At 44.3% G+C, this 22,330-nt stretch overlaps 1 protein-coding gene across 9 annotated transcripts in view; it reads left to right on the top strand.

Annotated features, from left to right (window-relative positions):
* The window catches only part of MARCHF8 (membrane associated ring-CH-type finger 8), a 111,041-nt gene that overhangs the window by 84,132 nt on the left and 4,579 nt on the right, over positions 1 to 22,330 (top strand). For 7 of the 9 annotated variants that reach the window (XR_005016818.1, XM_036828677.1, XM_036828671.1 and 4 more), the window contains 4 exons: positions 3,667 to 3,717; positions 17,827 to 17,909; positions 18,141 to 18,986; positions 20,424 to 20,604. Coding sequence is in view for 8 of the 9 variants with exons in the window: in XM_036828677.1 (XP_036684572.1) it covers positions 3,667 to 3,717; positions 17,827 to 17,909; positions 18,141 to 18,986; positions 20,424 to 20,604 (1,161 nt within the window). In the remaining variant the exon portion in view is untranslated. The remainder of the gene's footprint in view (positions 1 to 3,666; positions 3,718 to 17,826; positions 17,910 to 18,140; positions 18,987 to 20,423; positions 20,605 to 22,330) is intronic. The other 2 variants (XM_036828678.1, XM_036828675.1) reach the window with 2 other exon arrangements.

Genomic DNA, 22,330 nt, shown 5'->3' with positions numbered 1-22,330 from the left:
ATTAAATTGTGAAATGTCCCATATTTTTCAACAGAGCTTCTCTTTATCTTTGTGATTTGGTAACTTCTTACATTAACAAAACTTTCCTTTCTCACACCTTGACTCAGTTTTTTCCAGTCTATTTATCAGTCTGTTCCCTGACTGACTTATTTGTATTAACTCAATTGTGAGCTCACTGCCATCTTTTACACAGAAATTTACCTTTTCAGTAGTCATGATTTGCTTTATAAAAAATGAGTCATAGCCTTCATGGATTATTCTGGCCTGGGATTTAGAATCAGACTTGCATCTTAAAGTGTGGCCTGGGGACCAGCAGCATGGGAGTCACCTGGGAGCTTATTAGAAACACAGAATCTCAACCTACCTCAGACCTAACAATCTGCATTTTAGCAAGATCCGTAAGTAATTCAAGTGCACAAAGTTTCAGAAGAACTGGTCTAAGGGAGACAACAAGTGAGAAGAGGGCATGGAGCTGTGTTCTGAGGAGGCTTCTTGTTTAATGTAGACAAAAAGAGTCCATAAAGAGATGTGGAGATGAGAGGCAGACAGGGAGGTGTGTGGTATAGCAGTGTGACATCTCCATGCCCTCTCTGAGGAAGGAGGGTGCAGTGAGGCTCTCATCTCTCCCAGGGTTACAGGATGGTGGGACCCACTGAGCAGTGACGGAACGTATTAGAGATTGTGTGAAGATAATTTGCCAGGGTTTTTATCACTTAGGCATTGAAGCTTAGTTTCAGCTTGAGCTGGATTGGAACTCTTTTTCTCTTCGTTATGGCTCGTTCCAGTTCTCAACGTTGATGTTTGGAAAACTTTCCTTCTTCTCATTCAGAAACTTGACATTCTGACTGTAGGAGAGAATGGTGTCACCCACTCTACCTGATATAATTTATGTATGTGCTTTTTTTATGTCCTTCGTCACCTTTTCCCTAGATGTACATTCCTCATTGAAACACTATTTCAAGGCACTTCTGTGGTAATGTTAACAATGGCACAGGCCTAGGAGTTAGATTTATTTTTGTCAGTATTCTGTGACTGATACAGTTGTTTGTATATGGCAGTTGCATAGTAAATAAGTATGGAATGAATGAGAAACTGACTTGAATGAGTCCTGGGATTTGCTTCCTTTCAATAAGTCCAAATAATTGTAGCAGTGTTTAAGGAAAAAAAAACCCAAAAATATGATCTTTTGAAACTGAATTGTTAATTTCCTACCAAGTAGTGGAGAAGCAATGCCAAATATTGACAGCTTTCAGGCTTTAAAACATCTGTATCTTCTGGGGCTGGCTGTTTGATTTTACCATGTAAAATATTGAATTGTTCTAACAAGGGAGACAGAATAAAGGCTTTACATCATTAAATTTATTTCTCAAGTTCATAAAGTAAAGAGCAACTTTTAGATCTCAGTCTGGATTTATAATGTTACCTAGCTTAACAGCTAGGCTTCTCCCTACCTCAGTACCATTCTTTACGGAATAATGAATGTCAGAAGGTCTAGGACATGAATTATTGCTGCTCAGAACTTTTCTGTAGATTTCCAGATGGTGTTAAACTGGCCATTTCTTGTAAGGTAGCAGGTAATTTGATAGTGGTTATAATTGGTTTTCTGTACAAATAATCCAAAGCATATGGTATCTTTGTTTTAATTTAGTAGACTAAATTAAAATTTAGTAGTAAATCGCCAGCAGATGAGCCTTTAAGTCGGATTTACAGCAGTGCTGTATGTTTGTCCCTAGTACGTTCTTGACTCATGAATGAAACTTGAATGATTGTAAATTTACCTTTTCTGTGGACAGAGGGACTCACTTCCCAGAGAGGTAGATTTTAGTGATATATTGCCAACACCTTGAGCACACTTTATATAATTTTTTCTTTTCCTTTATAACTATCTAATTGACGAGCTTAAGACCAAGAAACATTCTGTGAGACTAAACACTTAATAGCACTGTCTGTATTGTATTACATTTAAGAGACTTGAACTTCTATTCCTGCTCAGATTTATAAAGTATGGGAGAATTTAATAAAATTATTCCCAAAATTACACAAACACATTGCTATAAAGACAAAGAAGACAACATTGCCAAAACACGTGCTGACTGCAGGCTGCTTGGGAGATCTTGAAACACTTCATCATCATTTTAGTCATATCAAGTGTTCAGGAGCAAAGTGTACAGAAGTCAAGGCAGTCTGTGATTTGGTGGATTGAGGGGAAGGAGAAAGTCAAAATTTTCTTGGTGGCCAGCTTTCTTTAAGGAGAGCCTTGGTGGAATGGAATCAGCTCTTCCTCAAAGGAGTTTTTAAATGATCCACCAGGTCCTTTGTACTTCCTTCTGATCAAAGAATTTTACCTACATCTCAACCTTCTCTAATCTTCGCCATGGTTATTGCATGGCATGTGAACTGAAAAGAGAATAGATAACTTAAAAAATACACGTTAAGATCATCTCTTCCATTTGTAATAGTTTTTTATTTAACTCATTTGATTTAGAGCAAGGCTGAGTGGATTCAGGGAAGGTTACTTTATTATTTTAAAAAATCAGATTTACATTTGGAACATTTGCTTTTTTTAGAAGTTTATAGTGTGGAATATTATTATATTCGTTTGCTAGGGCTACCATAACGGAGTACCACAGACTGGGTGGTTTAAACAACAGGAATTTATTTTCTCACAGTTCTAGAGGCTAGAAGTCCAAGAACAGGGTGTCAGCAGGTTTGGTTTTTCCTGTGGACCCTTTTCCTTAATGTGTAGATAGATGGCCATCTTCTCCCTGCATCTTCTGTCTGTGTATATCTGTGTCCTAATTTCCTCTTCGTCTAAGGACACCATTCATATTGGATTAGGGCCCAGCTTAATGGCCTCATTGTAACATAGTTACAATGTTAAAGACTCCCACCTCCAAATGTAGTCACATTGTGAGTAATGGGAGTTAGGACTTCAAGGAATAAATTGGGGGTGGGGGGTTAACAATTCAGTCTATAACAATTGTGTATCAAGGAGGTCAATTTAAAAGCAGAAAGAACAGGTAGAATTATAAGAAGAAATGAAGAGAACATAAACGAAGGCATTGACAGTAGAAATGGAGATGGGGTTTGAGATTGAGAGACATTAGGGAGGAAGAATTTGTTTTTAAGACTTTGTGACTTGAAGGTGGAGTGTGAGAAGGAGGAGGCTAGCAGGACTCTCAGATTTCTCTAATCCAGGAGGACAAACAGGCTTGAGGGAGTAGGTGTGAGCTGTGCAGTATCCCTGCAGAGTACCCAACACTTTGCAGCCAGACAGCCTGGGTGGGGTCATCTGTCCTGCTTTCCCTTTCCACATCTTATAGCAGCTCCTCATTGCATGGACCACATGGTATACAACTGAACACGCAGCTTCTTGCTTCTGAACCTCCACTTGAATGCTTCTTAAGATACTTATTACTGCTGTCTTATTTTTAGAGTTAGTTCCAAATTCCTGTTCTTTCCTTATTAATAAATTCCTTTAGGGCAAGGACTATTGTTTTATTCTGGATTTTGCCAAATTCTCCAGTATCTCATAGCTGGCCCGCAAAGCTGCACAGCAAATTCTAGTTGAGGGAATGATTTGTTAGTAGGATTGTTATGTTCAATTACTAGTTTGCCCATTTTAATCAAAGCTTGATACTTAACACCTGTTTGGTTTTCTTGCAGCATGAGAAGACTTTGGGACATTCCATGAGTCATTCAAGTAACATTTCTAAGGTAGAGTGCCACTGAAATATGTTATTTTTGTAGCTTGGGGTTTTTATATTCTTATACCTGGCATGTGTTTACACTCTTCTCTTTTAAAGACATAAAGTTATCAGTTCATTACTTTAATCCACTCTGGGACCACGTGAGGTATATAGCAGTTATATTTTTCTAGTGAGGCAATTCTGAGTGTGTGTTGGGGGGAGTGACTAATAGGAGAAAACCCCATTTCTTCCAGTAGAAATCGTTTACTTTCAAGTAAAAGAAATCTCAGAGAGTCACCAGAGAATCTGTCACCTCAATTAGGAATGCATTTGCCTGATGGTAATAAAAAACCAACTCTACTGACTTAAATAACTATAGATTTCTGTTCTGATGACAAGATGTCTGGAGGTGGATGGTTCAGGGCTGACGCAGTGCTCACAGATGTTGCCGGGGACCTAGGCTCCTTTCGCTGTCTTTGTGCCACCTTCCTTGGCATATTGTCATCCTCATGTTTGATCTCAAGGTGGGAGCTGGACCTCCAGGCACCCTGGCTGTGGTCTGCCAGCTGAGAGTGACCCTTTTCAACAGGAAGGCAAAAGCTTTCCCAGAAGCATCCCTCAGCTGCCTGACTTCTGCTTACATCTCACTGGCCAGAACTGGATCACAAGACCCCCGCCAGCTGGAACGTGGCTAGGAAAAGGAGGGCAGAGGGGTAAATCGGCAGCCAGCAGCACCTGATACACCTGTGGGGTAGTCACTTGAGTAGCCTGCCAGGAGCACATCAGATGCTAGGGGTGACCCCGGAGCCAGCAGACGGTGTCTCCCATGCCGTGAGCTTGCTCCCATGCACTGCTCATCTCTCAGCCTAGACACGGCCTCTAGCCAACCCCTTGTCCATACAGGTGTGTCTAGGAAGGTTCCTTGCAAAGATGGATTTTCTCTCCATGCCTGTGTCAGATCCTGACAGGAAGATCTGAATATTGTGGCAAAACCTATCCTGCTGTCTCAGGCCTCTTAATTTCTCTAAAATAAACAGTGACATTGTATGCCAAATGTTTTTTATTCATATCACTCTATAGTATACTTTTGACTTAAAAGTAGAATGTAGAAAATCCTTTAAGACATTAATCAATCTGTTCTTAGGCATACTTGTGATCTAATCATGTCATTCTGCCAGTGAATTTTGCATGAAAAGAAAAGTCCACAGTGCTTAGTGTGCCTAATGGCCATTTACAGAGTGCTTCTTGGTTCATTGCTGACCTGACCTTCCCCCAGACCAGTGTGGGGGTAGCTTCAGCCACCTCATGTAAATACCTTTAACCAAATACTCTCTGCTGTTCCAACCTCCTTTTCTTTTCTTTTCTTTTCTTTTGCTGTTCCTTCAGCCAGGAATGCTGGAGCTATAGAACTGTGTAGTGGTAGATCATTACTGTCTGAGTAAAATGGCCAGTTTTGCCCTGCCACTTTTTGAAGGAGCTGTCCAACGTATAAGCATAGAGAAAAGTAAGAAGGCATAGATCTAAATGGCCTGTCTGGTTAAGTTGAATTAAACATTTTAAAAGCACACAGTAGCACTCATTGCCTTGCTCCAATGGCTAAGAGCAGTTCTGAAGGATGTTATTATCCTGTGCCTCAAATATATGTTTCTTGTTTGTTTATGGTTTTAGGAAGATTTTGTTTGAAGGAAAGTTTCCTCCTATAGTTAAAAAAGTTTGTAAACTCATGGCTTACAATGTCTAGAGGAACGTTTGATGGGCTTGTCACAGGCCTGGGGCATGGGCCTTCTGAGTCGCTCTGTGAGGGTGTTAAGAGGGTTAGGTGGACAAGGGTTTCTAGCCCTGTGACTTTGGGGAAGGATACTCCTCTGAACTTTAATTTCTTGATGAGTAAAATTAGGGTAATTATACAACCTTCAGGTTCGCTGTGAGACTTAGGGATAATGTTTGCAAGGAGCCATGGGACAGCTTCCTCATTGCAGTGAGTCAGTAAACTGACTCTTGTCAAACTTGGTTGAACCCTGGTGATCTTAGGTTGATTGGGTCAGGATAGTCCCCGATGGTAGCTATTATTATGTCATTACTGATCAAAGACAGAACCATAGGCAGACTTCGTTTTATTGCATTTCACTTTATTGCACTTTTCAAATATTGCGCTTTTTACAAACTGAAGGTTTGTGGCAACCTTGCATTGAGCAAGTCTATCGGCACCATTTTTCCAACAGCATTTGCTCACTTCTTGTCTCTGTGTCATGTTTGGGTAATTCACTAAATATTTCAAACTTTTTCATTAGTATTATTATATTTGTTATGGTGATCTGTGATCAGTGATCTTTGATGGTACTGCTATGACTTGCTGAAGGCTCAGATGATGATCAGCATTTTTTAACAGTATTTTTAAATTAAGGTATGTACTTTTTTTCTTTTAGTTATAATGTTGCTTCAAAGTTAATAGAGTACAGTATAGTGTAAACATAACTTTTATGTGCACTGGGAAACCAGAAAATTTGTGTGACTGGCTTTATTGCAATACTTGCTTTATTGCAATGCTCTGGAACTGAACTCACAATATCTCCAAAGTATGCCTGTATATGCTTTAAGATAAACATCACCTGGGGGTGAAAATTAAGAAATCTAATCAAAACTCTGGCTTTTTTCCTTTTTTCCTTCTTGCACACATTTTTATTGTGTGTTCTCTGTGCCAGGCACTGAGCTCTAGGTGCTGGCATAAAATGATGAGCAAAACAAACAAGGCTGCTGACATGGAGCTTTCCTGTAGGCAGGGTTGGAATTTTCTGAAAAAGAAGTTTTAGCTCCACACTTTCACACTCTTAGAAACAGGGGTACTGTGAAAGCCTCCAAGCTTTCTGCCACAGAGCAGAAAGAAGATTTGGGTCTCTTGCATTTCCACAGCAGGAGTTCCTGCACACTTAACTGGGATCAAAAGAAAACCTCAGGAGTGGGGAGTCTTGTGTGCTCACACCACTCACTTCCCAGTGATCCTCTCAGCATGAAATTTTGTTGTAAAATACAAGCCTCCTTAAGTATGTTAGGCATGAACCAGTTAAATGGGGCTGCAGAACAGAGGGCAGGACTGCTGTGCAAGGTAACTTGTTTTTGAGAATGCAGTTCTTTCTTCTATTTATAAAATGAGCCTGTTGTTTGAGGCTACTTTTAGGCCAAGATATGTAAAACTCTTACCTTCAGTGTAGCAAACATACTTAAGCAGATGCTTCATACCCTTGAGATGGAAGATACAAAGAAAGGTCAGACCATGGACATGTTTTACGCTACCTGAGATCTCTGCTGTCTTGTCAAGAGACTTTTCCTGCCAACTCAGCCTCTAGCTGGATTTCAGGCTAGTTTGTGCTCACATTAGTCAGTCACCTGCAGTCTGCATTATGCTTCTGTTAAAAAACTAGTACAAAATGTTCTTTCGATGTGTCGCCTAAACTCTTATTCTATCACCCACCACTGGTCCTGATTCTGCCCTTTGTGAACTAGAGCTCTGACAGACAAGGGGATTTGGGAGGCTGTGTGGTGCAGAGAGGGGAAGGGGTAGAGGTAGGGTCTCTGCTGTAGGAGAGATGTTCAGCCTCTGGCTGACAGGTGGCCTTCACTCCCAGGGTGACCTGGAGCACGGGCTGGTGGGGGGAATGCAGCGAGATACTGACACAGCCTTCGGGGGACTTGGGTGATCACGGAGGCTGCTCCTGGAAGGCCTGCCATGTTAGGGTGAGATGACGTGACTCCCTGTCCAGGGGTGTTGTACCACCACTGCCCACCACCTGCAAGCTGTCTCATCACTCGGCATAAAGTATCCTCAGCTGTAACGTATACAAGGAGGCCCAGTGCAGCGTTTAGGAGTATTGCGTGAGTTCAGATTTTGTCCAGCACTTAACTGTGTGCAAGACGTTATGCTTTGAATGCTGAACTAAACAGAGAAGAGAGGAATACGCAGAGTGCCATAAAATACCTGCAGACAGAATTATTATGAAGGTGAAAAAAAAGGGGCTAAGGTACAGAATTATGAGGAACTGAAGTTAAAAGGGCTGCTTCGGGAAGGTATGGCTGAGGAGGGGATACTTAAAGCAGGACATAAAAGGTAAAAAGGAGCTGGCCAGAATGGGGTTAAACTGTAGTAGAAAACTGGTTTGTCACCTTCTTGGGAAATCCAGTTCTTTAGGTAAAGATGAAAGGCAGGTATTTGCAGCCTTGGTCACTGGGAGTGATGGCTGTCATGGCCACCCAGTTGCAAGGTACCTGTAAACCCTGGGGCTGTGTTGGTTGGGACCATTCCAGTGAGGACCACTGTGCTTTGACCTAAAACCCTTTAGAGGAAGGTTAGAATTCCCCGAGGCGGCTTGAACTCACTCTGTCCAAATGGAATTTTTTAAGAGACAAGGAATTGGCCTAGGCCAGGTTCACTGAGGGGGTGGGCTTTCTTGAGCCTCTGCTGATACCTCTCAAGGGAGGCTTATGTGCGGGAAAGGGCAGCACACAGACATGGCGTTAGTTTACCCTGAGGGAAGCATTCTTATTCAACCCGGGGAATTGGATTTGGTCCAGGTGACACAATTTCTTGAACAAGTTCATGATTGGCAGCGCTTCCTACAGGGTGATGGCAGTGGCAAGCTAGACATCCATCATGAAGCCTGGAGCATGGGTGCCCTCCTCCCTGCAGCCAAGCAAGTTCACTAAGCTCCAGCAGTTGCTGAAGACTGGTACCTGGCAGAATATTTTAGAGCTCTGCATAATTTTATTCGGATACCATGAACATTATGTGCCTGCCTCTGGTTAATCAAGTATTCCTGGGTAGAAGTCAGATTGGACATGTTTAATGAGCACTTAAAATTATTGCTGTTCTGTTGTTTGGCAAGCAAATCTCAATGAATTTGAGCATTGACTCTCCTAGAGCTCTTGAATATTTTCTAGTTAATGTTGCCATTAGGTAGGAATGAGATACAGCAGAATGTCGCATGTCAGATGTAAATACAGCCTTAGGATGGTGGCTTGCTGGCCACACACCTTGGTGTGATTGTCAAGACCAAGGCCTGCTTCTCTCTGTTTCTGAATACAGAGTTAACCAGTGACAGACTTAGGTTACTCAGACCTATGGGTTAAGTATAAGGCAAATGTGCCTTTCTTAATTTATACTGAAGAAAACAACTATCCCAAAGACAAGATACTTATTTTCATGCAGTAGAAACAAGGAGAATGAATTGGTGGAGTTGAATGGCATCAAGTGGTAACAGCCTGCTTCACGTGTGTCATGAACACCACGTAGCTTCACTTTGGGTCCTGATGGAGCTCCATGGTCAGTGTCTTGCTATTTGGCTCCCCTTTTATAAAGATTGACTGACCATATTTTCTTTTTTTTTTTTTTTAACCTTCTGACTGGTTACAGTTTAATTTTTGGCTGAAACTCTAGACCAGCAGTTTTCAGTTTGCTTCTGGATCTCCTGGCAGGGAGAGGGAGAAGGTTAAAATCGGTTTCATAATAATACGAAGACATTATTTGCTTTTATTACTCTCATTCTTTCACAGGTGTACAGTGGAATTTCCAGAGACTGAGTGGCATGCAAGATGGCATCTTCTCTCTGACACTAATGGAATGTGTGCTGGTGGTCTTGTGTTTTAAAAATTTCTAATATGTGGTTGATGTAACCCACATAAACATAAGAATGAGGCTCTTTGGGGGCCTCCTTCGTTTTTTTAGCGTGTTAAGGGGTCCTGAGACCAACAAGTTTGAGAACCTCTGTTTTAGACATATTAAAAGAGACACAGTTACTCCAGAGTGTCCTTGTTTTATTTATTCAACAAGTGTTCATTGAACACCTCCTGTGTGCTAGGCACTGTGCAAGGCTGAACAGTAGCAGCTTCTTGGTGAACATATTGTTCCAGTAACATCTTTTTATAAACCTTGACAAGTGCCAGGAAAGAAATGAACCAGGGTACAAGGACAATGAATAATAGGGGTGAAAAGCCCTTTTTGAGGAGAAACCTGAGGAAGGGCCAGTTGTGTTGGGTGGGGTGTGGGAGCATCTCCAGGAGGAGCAAGAGGGTGTGGAGTGCTTGGTGACCAATGCCGAGTCGCAGAGCAGAGAGGGAGGCTGGGCTTGGGGCGTTGGGGCCAGCAAAGGGGTTTCAAGCAGGTCTCTGAATATTCTTTTAGATTGTGGGTCGGGGAGGGCGTGTGCTTAAAGAGATTACTGATTTCATTTGTCACCTAACACATTTGGCTTTAGAGGAAGAGCCTTAACATTAAGTTGGGGGTCATCTTTCTCGTCTCCCGTGTTCCTTGTCAGTCGCATTCTCCCAGGCCAAAGGTTCACCTGCCAGGTGAGTAGCCTGGGCAGAAACTTTTCTCATGCCAGTGAGTGGGCAGCGGTTGCCTCTGTTGGAATGGGGGCATTTCATCACAAATGTACCTGCAGGTTTACTCTGCAGACCATCAAGCAGTAGTAGTCCACCTGGAAGCCTTCTTCGCAGTGGAGACGTTCCAAGAATGGTGTGTGTCACATTTCTGCCTCTCTGATTTTATTTGATCCTCATAGCAGCCCTGTGGATTATTGACCTGATTTTTAAATGATTAAATTCCTGCTCCAAGTGGTGTGCCCTTGGGAGGTGGTGTGCTTAGTGGAGTGACCCTGGAACACACACAGACTGAGGACTTTGGAGTCAAAAACCAGTGCTTTTGCTACCACCTCAGAATTTTCTCAAAGAATGATTGGAAATAAAAATGCATTTCAGTTATATTTGAAAAGTTAAATATTTAGGGACTTCCCTGGTGGCGCAGTAGTTAAGAATCTGTCTGCCAGTGCAGAGGACACGGGTTCGAGCCCTGGTCCTTGAAGATCCCACATGCCGCGGAGCAGCTAAGCCTGTGCGCCTCAACTACTGAGCCTGTGCACCTAGAGCCCGTGCTTCTCAACAAGAGAAGCCACCGCAATGAGAAGCCTGCACATCGCAATGAAGAGTAGCCCCCGCTCACCGCAAGTAGAGAAAGCCCGCACGCAGCAACGAAGACCCAATGCAACCAAAAAATAAATAAATAAAATAAATAAATTTATTTTAAAAAATTTATTAAAAAAAAGTTAAATATTTAAAGGAAGTCTGTAGTAGTAAAGGGTCCTTTTGAGTACTAAATAACTCAGAAACCCAGCCCTTTCACCATGGTATTTCTGGTGGTTTGGGGGCCTTTATATGGTTACACTTATAGTTTCTGGGAATGTGAAGTTATCTTTGCTCAGAAATCATTGTCTTCAATGTAATTTATTGAAAACAAGTTATGTTTGCAAGATTCCCAACAGTAGCTTAAAGACCTGCTTTGTAAGATGAGCCATGAGAAAGTCCCTTCAGCTGTTGTCTTCCCTGTAGCAGTGCTATGACATATGCCCCTCATTATGCTGGGGACATATTATTATTCACGTAATTCCAACTCTCTCTAAAAGGGCACCGAAGAAAAGAATTCAGTGTTGGTGCTACTCGCTAGACAAAGCCGAGAGTCCTTTATAATGGAAATCATTTTAGAATTCAGTGGTTTTTATTGTACACTCTCCTCCATGAATTCTGTGTTGTACGTATTTTATATTGACTTTTTTAGCGGTCAGTTTCAATTACTTGCTATTGTGAAAGCTCGTTCTTGGCCCAGCCCTTCATCAGGAGTCAACATGTGTGTATCAGAGCAGCCACAGAACTGGCCTCTCCTCTTTAATTGTAGGTCATTTTGGAAGTTGAATACAACTGGGTGTTTATTTTTAGAAATCAGAATCTCTCTTAATGAAACGTTTCTTTTCACAGAGGAAATTCTGCGCTAAGCAGAAGGTTTGCTGAAACGCAGTCTCAGTCTGTACATTGCAGTGTCTAAACACCAAGTGAGACTCTATTTGGCTTTATTATATGAAGTCAGGCCTGCTGAGCAGCAGTAAGGACCCAGTCACTCTCTCTTGGTTTGGGGGCAGGAGCGCGGTAGCATTTAGTAACCTCCTGAGCAGAAAGTAAAGGTAAGGTGGTCTGGTAAGCAGAATTTCTAAATGGCCCCCCAAAGGTGTCCCACCCTGATGCCCAGAGCCTGTCACTATGATGAGACATTGCTGACGAGATCATTGTATTAATGGAATCACATGAGCTCATAAAGGCAGAGAGCTTTCTCTGGCTGGTGGCAGAGATTGGAAGCAAGAGTGGGCTTGAAGATGGGGAGGGATGGATGGGGAATGCAGGCAGCCCCTGGCTGACAACCAGCAAGTAAACAGGTCCTCAGTCCTAAACCTGCTAGGAACTGCCTTCTGCCAGCAACCTGAATGAATGTGGAAGTGCATTCTTCCCCAGAGCCTCCACAAAGAAGGGAGACCCTGAGCAGAGGGTCCTATCACTCTGTCTGTCGCGTGATACATTTGTGGTTTTTAGCCACTAAGTTTGTGGTAATTTGTTAACATAGTAATAAAAATCTAATACAAGTGGCAAATGCCATCTTTGTAGAGGAAAAACCTCTCTCTTGATAGCTGTCAGAGCCCTTCACTTTCAAAATCTCTGTGCTGACAATGTAACATGCTTTCTTTTTTTTTAAAGATTTTTTTTTGATGTGGACTATTTTTAAAGTCTTTATTGAATTTGTTACAATATTGCTTCTGTTTTATGTTTTGGTTTTTTTTTTTTTTTGGTGGCGAGGCATGTGGAATCTTAGCTCCCTGACCAGGGATCGAACCCTCAACCCCTGCATTGGAGGAGAAGTCTTAACCACTGGACCACCAGGGAAGTCCCTAACATGCTTTCTTGATTTAGCCATCTTCTTTTTCTTTTACTTATTTTGATACTTTTGTTTGTTTGGTATGTTTTTTTGGTAGAAATACAGTAGTGCAATGACTTTCAAATTATGTTGACCATGATCCTTTGTAAGAAATAGTTTTTACATTGAAACTCAGTTCATTGACACACACAACTGAAAGAAAAAATTCCCCCAAAGACTTAATCATCATGTCAGATGCACTTTGACATCTATTTTATTTCATTGTTAAAAATGTAGGTCATGACCCATGAAATCAATTTCTTTTCCAGTTTTTCCAGAATTGGAAAATCATTACAGTTGGTTGTGCAGTTTTATTGTACTTCTTAGAGTTTCAGTCGCATGTTACTTTAAAAATAAATTTGTGTTTAGGAAATACCTGTTCATGGTTAAGTGGTATAAGGTTGGAAAGGGTCTTCATGAAAAGTCGGTGTCCCTCCTGCCCGGGGTCCCTGCTCTCCTTCCGTGTTTCACAGGAAACCACTATTGAGAGCCATTGACAGATAGTCTGCACGTGCCAGCGTGCGTGGTGTGGCTCTCGTCTCTGCCTGCTCCCTCCATATACCCCTTACTGCACATAATGAGCTTTCCCTTCTTTTAATGATTGCCCACCTTCCTTTCTATCATTGTACCAGTATTAACTCAGTCAGATACGAGCCCACGGGCAATGAGGTTATGCCACCCGTTTGCTCCCACAAACAGTTTTGTACAAACCTCTTCCTGCATATGTGTGAGGATGAATTCCTAAAAGGAGAGTTGCTGGGACAAAGTGCACGTGCATTTGTAATTCTCAGAGAAATTGCCATCTTAGGAGGGAGGTTTACCAGGTTGCTTTCCCACCAGCAATGTGTAAGCATGCTTGTTACCCCATACTTTTGCCAACATGGGTATTTGATTTTTTTAAAACTCTTTTTGTTGTTGATGATGATGGTATTTCTCATTGGAGCTTTAATTTGTATTCCTTGTTGTGAGAGAGGTCAAGCATCTTCTGATGTTTTAGAGCCATCTGTATTTCCTTTCCCATTTTTTGATTAAGTCATTGATTTGATAAATCTAATTTGAGGTCTGTTGTAAACACGAGCCCTCTTTGCATCTTGCCCTCCTTCTCTAGTCCTTCCTCAAGTTCCTTCTGGCTTAAAAGCAAAGAAGCCCAACCAGACCATTTCTTGTGGCCCCATACCTGTTGATGAAGATCAGATGGGCTGATTCACTGTTGTTAGAGAGCAAAATGTTCTAAATGTAGCTTTGCTGGTAAATGAAAAAGGGCCCAGTGGGGTTTTGCAATAGAGGAGGAGGAGGAAGTGGCTGAGAGGGAGGTTGGAAAGTAACGTAGTGGAAGGAGCAAGGGAAGGAAGTGAAGCAAAAAGCAAGCGGGGAAGGGTAGGGTTACGGAAGGTACAGCTGGTGTCCTGCAGGGAGGAAGGTCCCCTCCAGTGTCAAATTGGTAAGTTCCTGCCACGGACTGACTGAGAACTCTACATGGTGAGTCTGTTATGACAGGCCTCCCAATGGCAGTAAGTTCTCTTAAAGGGAAACAGAGGTGGGAGCATGCCAGCTTCTACCAGGGATATATGGAAAGTTTTCTATTCCTTATGTTTTTGGCAGTCTTGATAAAATCATTTAAAACAGTGGGTTGATAGGAAAGGCAACCATTAAGTGACTTGAGGACAGCAAAACAAACTTTTCATTCCTAAGAAATAAAAGCAACTGGGATTTAGGCCTAGACCGAATCCAGAGGTTTGTTTTGGCGTAATTGATTACAACATCTTAAAAAGGGGATTTTTACGAAAATTTTTTTGTAGTGAGATTGCTTTACATTCTTTTTCATGACCGGAAAGTCTCTTGTTTGAGAACCAACAAAGAACTTCAGGAACAGAGGGCTTAAGTTTTCTCAACACATATGAATTTTCTCGTTATGAACATTTACACCTTTTATCAGTAACTGGAGTCCTGTGTGGTCTGATCCTCGTGGAGGGGAGAGGGTGTTCTCCGGCTTTGTGCGGGGGACACAGAGTCTCCTTTTCCCTTGAGCCAGCACGGCCTCCCGAATGTCACCCTGCCCCCTGCTCTCAGGAGGAGCTGGGGAGCTGTTGGCCCGAGCCTCTGAGAGGGGACTGCCAGCCCCTTGACTTACCTTGACCTCCCTGGTTGGACCCTGGAACTGTGTTTGAAGCTCTTGGCTTCATTTTGTCGTCGCCATTGTTGATCAGGCCAGTCTTTTAAATCCTCCTTGGTAGGTTGATAGATTTTACTCGGCCTGATACCAGCAACAAGTTAAGCTTTTTAAAGTTGCTGTCGCTGTGCTTTGATGATCATTCTGTGCGAGGACTGGTCCTGAACTCTCAACATGTGCTCCTCTTTAGCTGGTGACAGAAGGGACCTCTACGGGGGCTGTGATGGCCCCATGAATCTTGCTCATTTTCTCGCTCTTAAGGAGAAGGAGCCGGGATAAGGCATTTGTTGGTTTGTATGTATGTAAAACAACAGTAAGTAGATTTTGAAATGTTCCTTGTAACCTCATGATCTAAGAAGAAGGGAGACTTCTTCTCTGTTATTGGGAGGCTTGTCGAGGCTTGGATATTACCTGCTGAAAGTGTCTCGTGATGTTCTTTGTGGGATCAGAGAGGATGAAGTGAGGGCAGGAGCACAGATAGAGGATGCCGAGGCTGTTCCTGTTTCCCAAACACAGCAGGGGCTCGGGGCTGCCGCCGTCCCGCAGGCCTGCCAGTCTGCTGCAAGTGCTCTGTGTGAGTCCCCGTGACACACCTGAGCCGGGAACCTCATGGGGAAGGGATCGCAGATGTCAAGTGTGTGGATAGTCCGGCTGCTTCCTCAATGCAGATTTTGTTCTGCTCCGAGGCTCTTGCCTCCTACCACTGAGCCTTGCTATCACGGATGTGTGATAATGTGATCGTCACCCTGGACTTCCCGTTTTCACATGAATTACTTGAGGTTCAGAACAGGAGTGAGAGGCCATTTTGTCTTGGTTTCAGCTTCCCATCTGAGACCTGCCTCCTTTCAAAGACACTGATCCTGGGAGGGCCTCATTCTCCAGATAAGACCCCATTTTCCTTTCACAGGGTTTGCCTTCCCTTCAGAATACAGGAAAGTACGTGTGGTTTCAAGAGGCTCCTGTCCTTAGAATGTAACAAGGAGGGAGGTAACTAGGTATTGCCCCCGTCTTCTTGGTGAGCAGTATACTTTTCCCTTCCTCACGTGGGGAGGGCGCTTCCTTCTGTACCTCAGTCCAAGCGACTAAGCTTGAGCCAGCAACCAAGAGGAAGGAGAGCTGACCTCTTAGCAGTGAGGGACAAGGACGTGAACCTACATTCCCGTCCTCCCTTCCTCCCAGGTCTACTTGGGGAGGCATGGTGACGACGCTCACTTTTCTACACCATGACCAGCTTGTGGCCTTGCCTATGGATGCTGAACAGAGCTGCTGGTCACCCTCACAAGTTAAAGAAGGGAGCAAGAAGTTCAAGAAGGCTCCCCATCTCAGAGTGAGGCTAGGGCTGAACATCAGCGACCAGGCTGACTGTAGGAGCTGGGGACATTAGTGTGGCTCTCCTCAGTCTGCCTCTGTGCAGCGACTAACAGTAAAGGCCCTGTGTGCTCATCTCAGGAGGATAGACAGAGGAGACCATGATGGCTGCCCTGGAGGAGGGCACAGGAGAAAGCAGAGGAGGGTGGGTAGCTCGTGCAGTGGGAACGTAGCAGCATAATATTGAGACCACCGCCCCCCAACACACACACAATTTGTTTTAGAAGGAATCATGACCAAGTAGTTCAAGGTTATTGGAGGGATGTCATTTTCGTGGCTCCAAATAAACTTTAGATTCTTAAGAACTTTGACCAGCAATGCTTTTATGGAGAATATACCCAACGTTCACATGCACATTCACTTAGAAAGTAAATGTGGATTCTTTGGTGACTCAGAAGATGTGCTCATTGAGTAATGCTGCATAATTTTAGCATATACATGTAGCATGATACCATGTAACTTCTTGGATCAAGTTGCTTTAGGTTGAGCTGGGTTTAAAATGATGTATCATCCCCGTGCTGGGGAGCAGGAGTAGCCGTCCAGTGGACACCTCAGTCAGAGCGCCAGTTCTGTCTGGCTCTTCCCAGGCTGATGTATTCGCTGGAGAGGCAAGGTGGGGAGAGCTGTCCTGGTGGCTGATGCAAGTCCGTGGTCCCACAGCTGGAGTGCCAGGATGAGAGTACATCCTGGGGTTGGCACTGAGCAAGAGTGGGCGCTAGGCCCCAGCCGGGGAATAGTGGCCAGATGGGCTCTCCAGAATCAAGAAGCAGGGCTGAGGGCCACTGGAGTGGGCCTGGGGAGGGTAGGGAGGAGAGGTCAGCTTGCTCTTGATGACAGACTCACAGTACTGTCTTCCCGTGGCCCTTGAGTTGTCCCTCAGGATAACTGTCCTAAGCGGGGAAGAACACACAGGGTGCTGTGAGGGCCGTGGAATCTCAGGAGTCAGTCTTGATGAGGCCTGGCAAGGGCCCCACAGAGGCTGGAGTGGGAGGCTGGGGGACCCTCTAGTGGTGGTCGTGCATCCTCAGCCCAGCTGTGCTCCCTGATCCTATTTCTCTCCTCCACTTCTCTTCCCACCGTGGTACTTTCTCACCCTCCCAGACTTCTCTCTAATTTTGGCTTGTTCACGACCCCTCAGAGCCCCTGCTGTATCTCATGACCTCTTGCTATACTTTCTTCCACATTTACATGTTCTTGATAATTTTCTCAATACACAATCCCAAGATTAGGACTTGGGAGCATTCTGTGCTCAGCCCCCTCCTGGGCCCGGGGTTGAGCTCTGGGTTGGTGGCCCTGTGCTCAGGTAGTCTCCCCTTTGTATAAAGAGCGCTGGCAGGGTAGTGAGGGTTTGTGGACCAACTGCCAGGGGTTGAGGGAGGAGTGGCTCTCACATTCTGCCAACCTCGACGAGGATGATCCCAGGTACCAGGTTAAAGAGTGCTGGGTGGGAGAAGCAAGGCTGGCAGGGAAGGTGCTTCATGTTTCTTTTGCATTTGCGTGTACCTAACGGTGCTTGTTTTCTTGACTTATGTATGAACTAATTAAGTTTAGATGCTTAGAAGATAAATGACCACTGAATATACAGGAGGTTGATGGTGCTGTTCCAGAGTCTCAAATATTTCTTGGCTACACTTTTACCTTCATCTGAGAAAAGAAGAGTGCTGCTTGGTTTGTTCTTACCTTGGCTCGTAGGGACCTAATACGTGCTATTCACTGAGCGATGGGCAACGGCACACCCATTGCCATTCACAAGGAAGTGGTGTTTGCAGTCCCCTGGCTTTTCCTGAAAACTGACTGGAGGTGTGTTGTTGCAGGCTGGGGGCTCTTCAGTGGCATCCACTCCAGTGTCCGCCTTCTCTCGCACTTCTGTCACGCCCTCCAATCAGGACATCTGCAGGTAATGCTCTGCTTCACACGCTACGGTGGTTCATGTGCATCTCAGGAATGAGCGTTCATGTCTGCAGGTTCTTGATTCTCCATATGCCTCTGCTCTAAACAATCAACCTGGTTTTACGTGCTGTTTGCTCACCAGGTACCACGCAAGTCTCATTTCTTCACTTTGATGTCTATTCTCTTTTAAAATTGTTTTTACTTTCTGTGCTTTTATTCCACTGTTTTCTGCGTGCAGTTCCAGTGCAGTGTTTTCTGAGTGTTGTCACCACAGTCCCGTGCAGTCTGCTGTTGTCTTGAAAGCTCCTCCCTGCCAGAGTTCTCTGACACAAGGGCTCACTGTGACAGTTGTCTGTCAAGACACAGTGCAGGCATCAAAGAGAAATTCCCATGGCTCAGAGTGGGTCCAGGCCTTGAAGCCTGCTAAGAATACCAAAGCCAGAAGAACACTAAAGTTCTCAAAATCCCTGAATGATGTGGGTGAGAAGGCCCAGGATGCTTTGGAAAGTTTTGACTATGCGGAGAGAACTTGCTCTGAAGGGAAACTGATACTCCCTCAAGACCCGTGTCTCAGTATTAACAGGTTCCACCAGAAAGAAAAAAGAACACTGAATCGCAAACCTTTTGGCAGTTCCAAACATTCTTGTGTTTCATCCCTTTCCGCCAATCGTTCAGCGGCCTCAGAGGCGGGAGCCAGCAAGGGGGGCATGCACGTCCTGCTTCTGGACGAGAAGGCAGATGGCGAGGCCGTGTCCAGAAGCCGGCGGCTGCTCCGGTACCTGTTCTCGCTGTCACACGGCTTGAGCACCAGCAGCCTGCACTGGTTCCACGAGCTGGAGAGCTGCGCTGCCGGCCCGCACCCCGCCAAGTCCTCCAGCGGGCCGGCCGGGAGCGCGGGCTTCTGCTCCGACGAAACGGGAGATGATGACGTCTTTGAGGACAGCACATCCGCAAAACCGAAGAGCAGGGTCCTGCGGGCGCCCATCTGCTCGGTGGAAAAGGACAGTGACCTGGATGGTCCTTCCCCTCTCTCTGAAAAGGGCCCCCCCATCTCTCCCGTGTCCACATCAGGGGATGCCTGCAGGTTGGTTTGCCAAGAACCACCATTCTGACCCTCTCTGCTCCCCACACCTCCATGGCCTCATCTTGCTTTAATATGTGAAGTTTCAGGAAAATGAATAGGCAGTTGTACACAATTACAGATCAGTAAGTAGTTTTCTCCAGAATAGATTATTGGTATCATTTGAAAAACCCATTTTTATGACATGGGTCCCAAGGTAGTTTCATAAATGATAAAAGAGGAAGAAGCTACACATATTAAAGGCCAAGCTGACTCTTCTCAACTAAAAATAAGTAGCTTTTGCATGAGGAAAGTGGAAGAAAGAAAATAGTATCTCCAGTCTTCCAGCTTGATGGTCTAGATGTTAAGCATTGGCTTCTCCTCTCGACCTCGTTTTTACCCATCGCTCCACCTGCAACACGATGTGCATGGGGAAGGGCTGCTCTTCAGCAGCTCCTTCCTTCCTTCCTTTTAACTTGGATGCAGCCACTTCTGCCCAGGTCCTAATTCCACTTTTATCTTCCCGGGTGTAGCATCCTTGTCAGGCCTCCAAAAGCTTTCAGAATTCATTTTTGCCACTACTCTTAGGCCTTCCCCATTCTAACTTTTCCCCAGTGGCCCCTCCTCAGGATCAGCTCTTACCATTTCTTTTAACAATTGGATCAGAAACCCCTCTCACAGAAACAAACAGCCGAGAGCCTGGCCTGGGCCAGAGCCCAGTTCCTTTCAGGCCAGGTGTCCCTACCTGCTCTCCAGCTGCTGGAAAAGACCTTTCTGTTTCTCAAAATCTGTTAAGTTCCTTGAGGTTAGTAGCTACGTCCTGTTGCATGCACCCTTAGAAATAATGAATGATTTAAATTTCTCACTTATTGCTATGAGTGGTCCTGAAAAAAGAAATGAAATTGCAGCATCTTATAATAGTTTTTCAGGTCCAGGAGAAGCACTGTGGTTTCTCTGTTTACTCTCTGAGAGAGGACAGAAATATGTAGTTGTGGTGTGTGAAGGTGAGGTCAGTGATTATAGCTAGCAAGCAAAGTTCATCATCTTTTCAAGTCACTGGTATTTTTGAAAGGTAGAGTGCTGGTTTTGTTTTACACAGAAGTTTTACCTCTAATTATTTTAACATCACATAAGTTCTGGAAGATGTTTCCATGTTGCCTTAAATTCATCTTTTAGTGAAGTTCTTAAGTCTTACCCAAAATGACTGCTTTGTCATTTCTTATATCATTTTTTCCTCTCTGATGCCAAATGCCATCCAGACTTTCCATGTTGGTGCGGTAAGCTAGAAATTTTTAGTTTGTAGTAATTGTTTTCATTTGTGTTTGTATGTTTTTGTGCTTATAGTCATTTTGTGATGTTTGTTTCTGAACGTTTTCCTTGGGGGGACTGACATTCCACTGAAGCGTCATCTTCCCTGTTGTGTGGCCCTCCTTGTAATGACTGGCTTTCCTTCCGCCACAGGATCTGTCACTGTGAAGGGGATGACGAGAGCCCTCTGATCACACCCTGCCACTGCACAGGGAGCCTCCACTTTGTGCACCAGACCTGCCTGCAGCAGTGGATCAAGAGCTCCGACACACGCTGCTGTGAGCTGTGCAAGTACGAGTTCATCATGGAGACCAAGCTGAAGCCTCTGAGAAAAGTATGTGCGAGGCCACCCTCGGAAGTACTTTAGCTTCACTGAGATGAGCACCCAGAAGGGTCAGCACCTGGGACTGGGTGGAGCCACAGCTGGCTTGTGTTCACTCCTTTAAGAAGTGGGGGCTGGTGTGTACATGCATGTTTCTGGTACTGATTTCCAAGCCCCTCCTCTCAGTAAGAAGCTCTTTCTGTCCATTCAGTCATATGACGTTTTCTTTTTCCTTAAAACTAAGTCTGCCTGCTTGTCTGTATCAGTCATTTGGCCCTTGACCACAGAGTGTTTTGTGACATCTTAGTCAGCATTAAACTTTGTATGTATTAACTCTTCATGCTTTGCCTCTAATTAGGTCCATATAGTGGAGATTAGTATCTCTCCCCAGCACAAAGAACAGCATAACATGGTAAATTTATTTCTATATACCTGTGACAAGTGTTTGCTAGATGGGAAGTGGGGGCAGATGGGAAAAGAAAGGAACCACAGGCATTACATGCCACACAGCTCTCTTCAGGTCCCATGTCCTTGCTTCCTCTGAAAGGAGCCTCATCCGGTGCTCCCCTCCTGTGTAAACACTGGCCGTTCAATGTGTCTGTGTGCCCAGAGTATGGAGAGGTTTTGTTTGGAAGAATAAAAGGTTTGTTCTTATCTCAAAACTCATAAATTGCAAGGGGAATTACATAATCAGGTAACAGCACCAACATGCCAATTCAATGCTAACTTCTATGGTGATCGCTCGTATCAGATATTCACAGAAGGAAGTATTCATTGTGGGTCGGAGCTCTGGGGAAGCAGAGTGGTGGTAGCATCATAGAATGTTTGGTGTTGAAACAGTTCTTGAAAGATCAGTAGGATTTAGAGGGGAAGTGAAAGGACTCTAGAGAGGTCAGATTGTCTCTGGAGAAAAGCATCCACCGCAAAGGTAGGGTGAGCATTTCAGGGGAGTGTGAAAGGCTTGAACTGAATGTGTCTTAGAAAATCAGGGGGACATTTTAGGAGGGAAGCCAGATGAAGATACTGTGTCACACCATAGCAGAAACAAATCTGGATGTTAGGGAAGGCAGGCGCAAACTACTTAAAAAATGTTTTGTCCCATAAAAGCCTGATTGTTTTTTGGGCACCTACTCTATGCTGATCGCTCAAGTGAGTCTTATGGCACTTTGACCAATATGGATAGTCCATGAAGGCTCTACTTTCAGCTTATCCTGCATAGAACCACCTGGAAAGGTTGTGAGTAGGACTGGCAGAGGATATGCAGTGTTTACACTTGTTCTTTTTCTCTACCTCTATGTGTTTTCTTCTGATTCGGAAACCAGTAAATGAAAAAGAAAATCTGGCTATTTGGAGTAAATTAATGAGCTCCTAGAGGAGATGGGACAGACTGCTTGTACCAGGAACTCTTAGCATCGATTTCACAGTGTTGCTGCCAATGTAGCAGAGGACCAAAGAGTGAGCGCCCTCCACCATCACCTTCACGACACAGTGTGACCCATCTGCTAGTGTGTTGTGGTGTCATCAACCCCCTTCTTCCCCTCACTCATGCCAGTCAGCAAGTCATGGAAACTTAAAGTGTGCCACCTGGGTCTTGGGCCAATGTGCTGTTTTCATCAGGACCAAAACCATAAAGTCTTGTATCAAAGCCACTGAATGCCTGCTTTGCCAGAATAAGCAGCCAGGGGATTGCTGGTGGTGGTTCATAGCTCATCTTGATCCCAGCTTCTCTTCATTGCCT

The sequence above is a fragment of the Balaenoptera musculus genome, chromosome 16, assembly GCF_009873245.2.
Source record: "Balaenoptera musculus isolate JJ_BM4_2016_0621 chromosome 16, mBalMus1.pri.v3, whole genome shotgun sequence".
Classification (NCBI taxonomy): Eukaryota; Metazoa; Chordata; class Mammalia; order Artiodactyla; family Balaenopteridae; genus Balaenoptera; species Balaenoptera musculus.
Note: the sequence above shows the minus strand (reverse complement) of the source record. Positions and strands in the feature narration are given on the sequence as shown.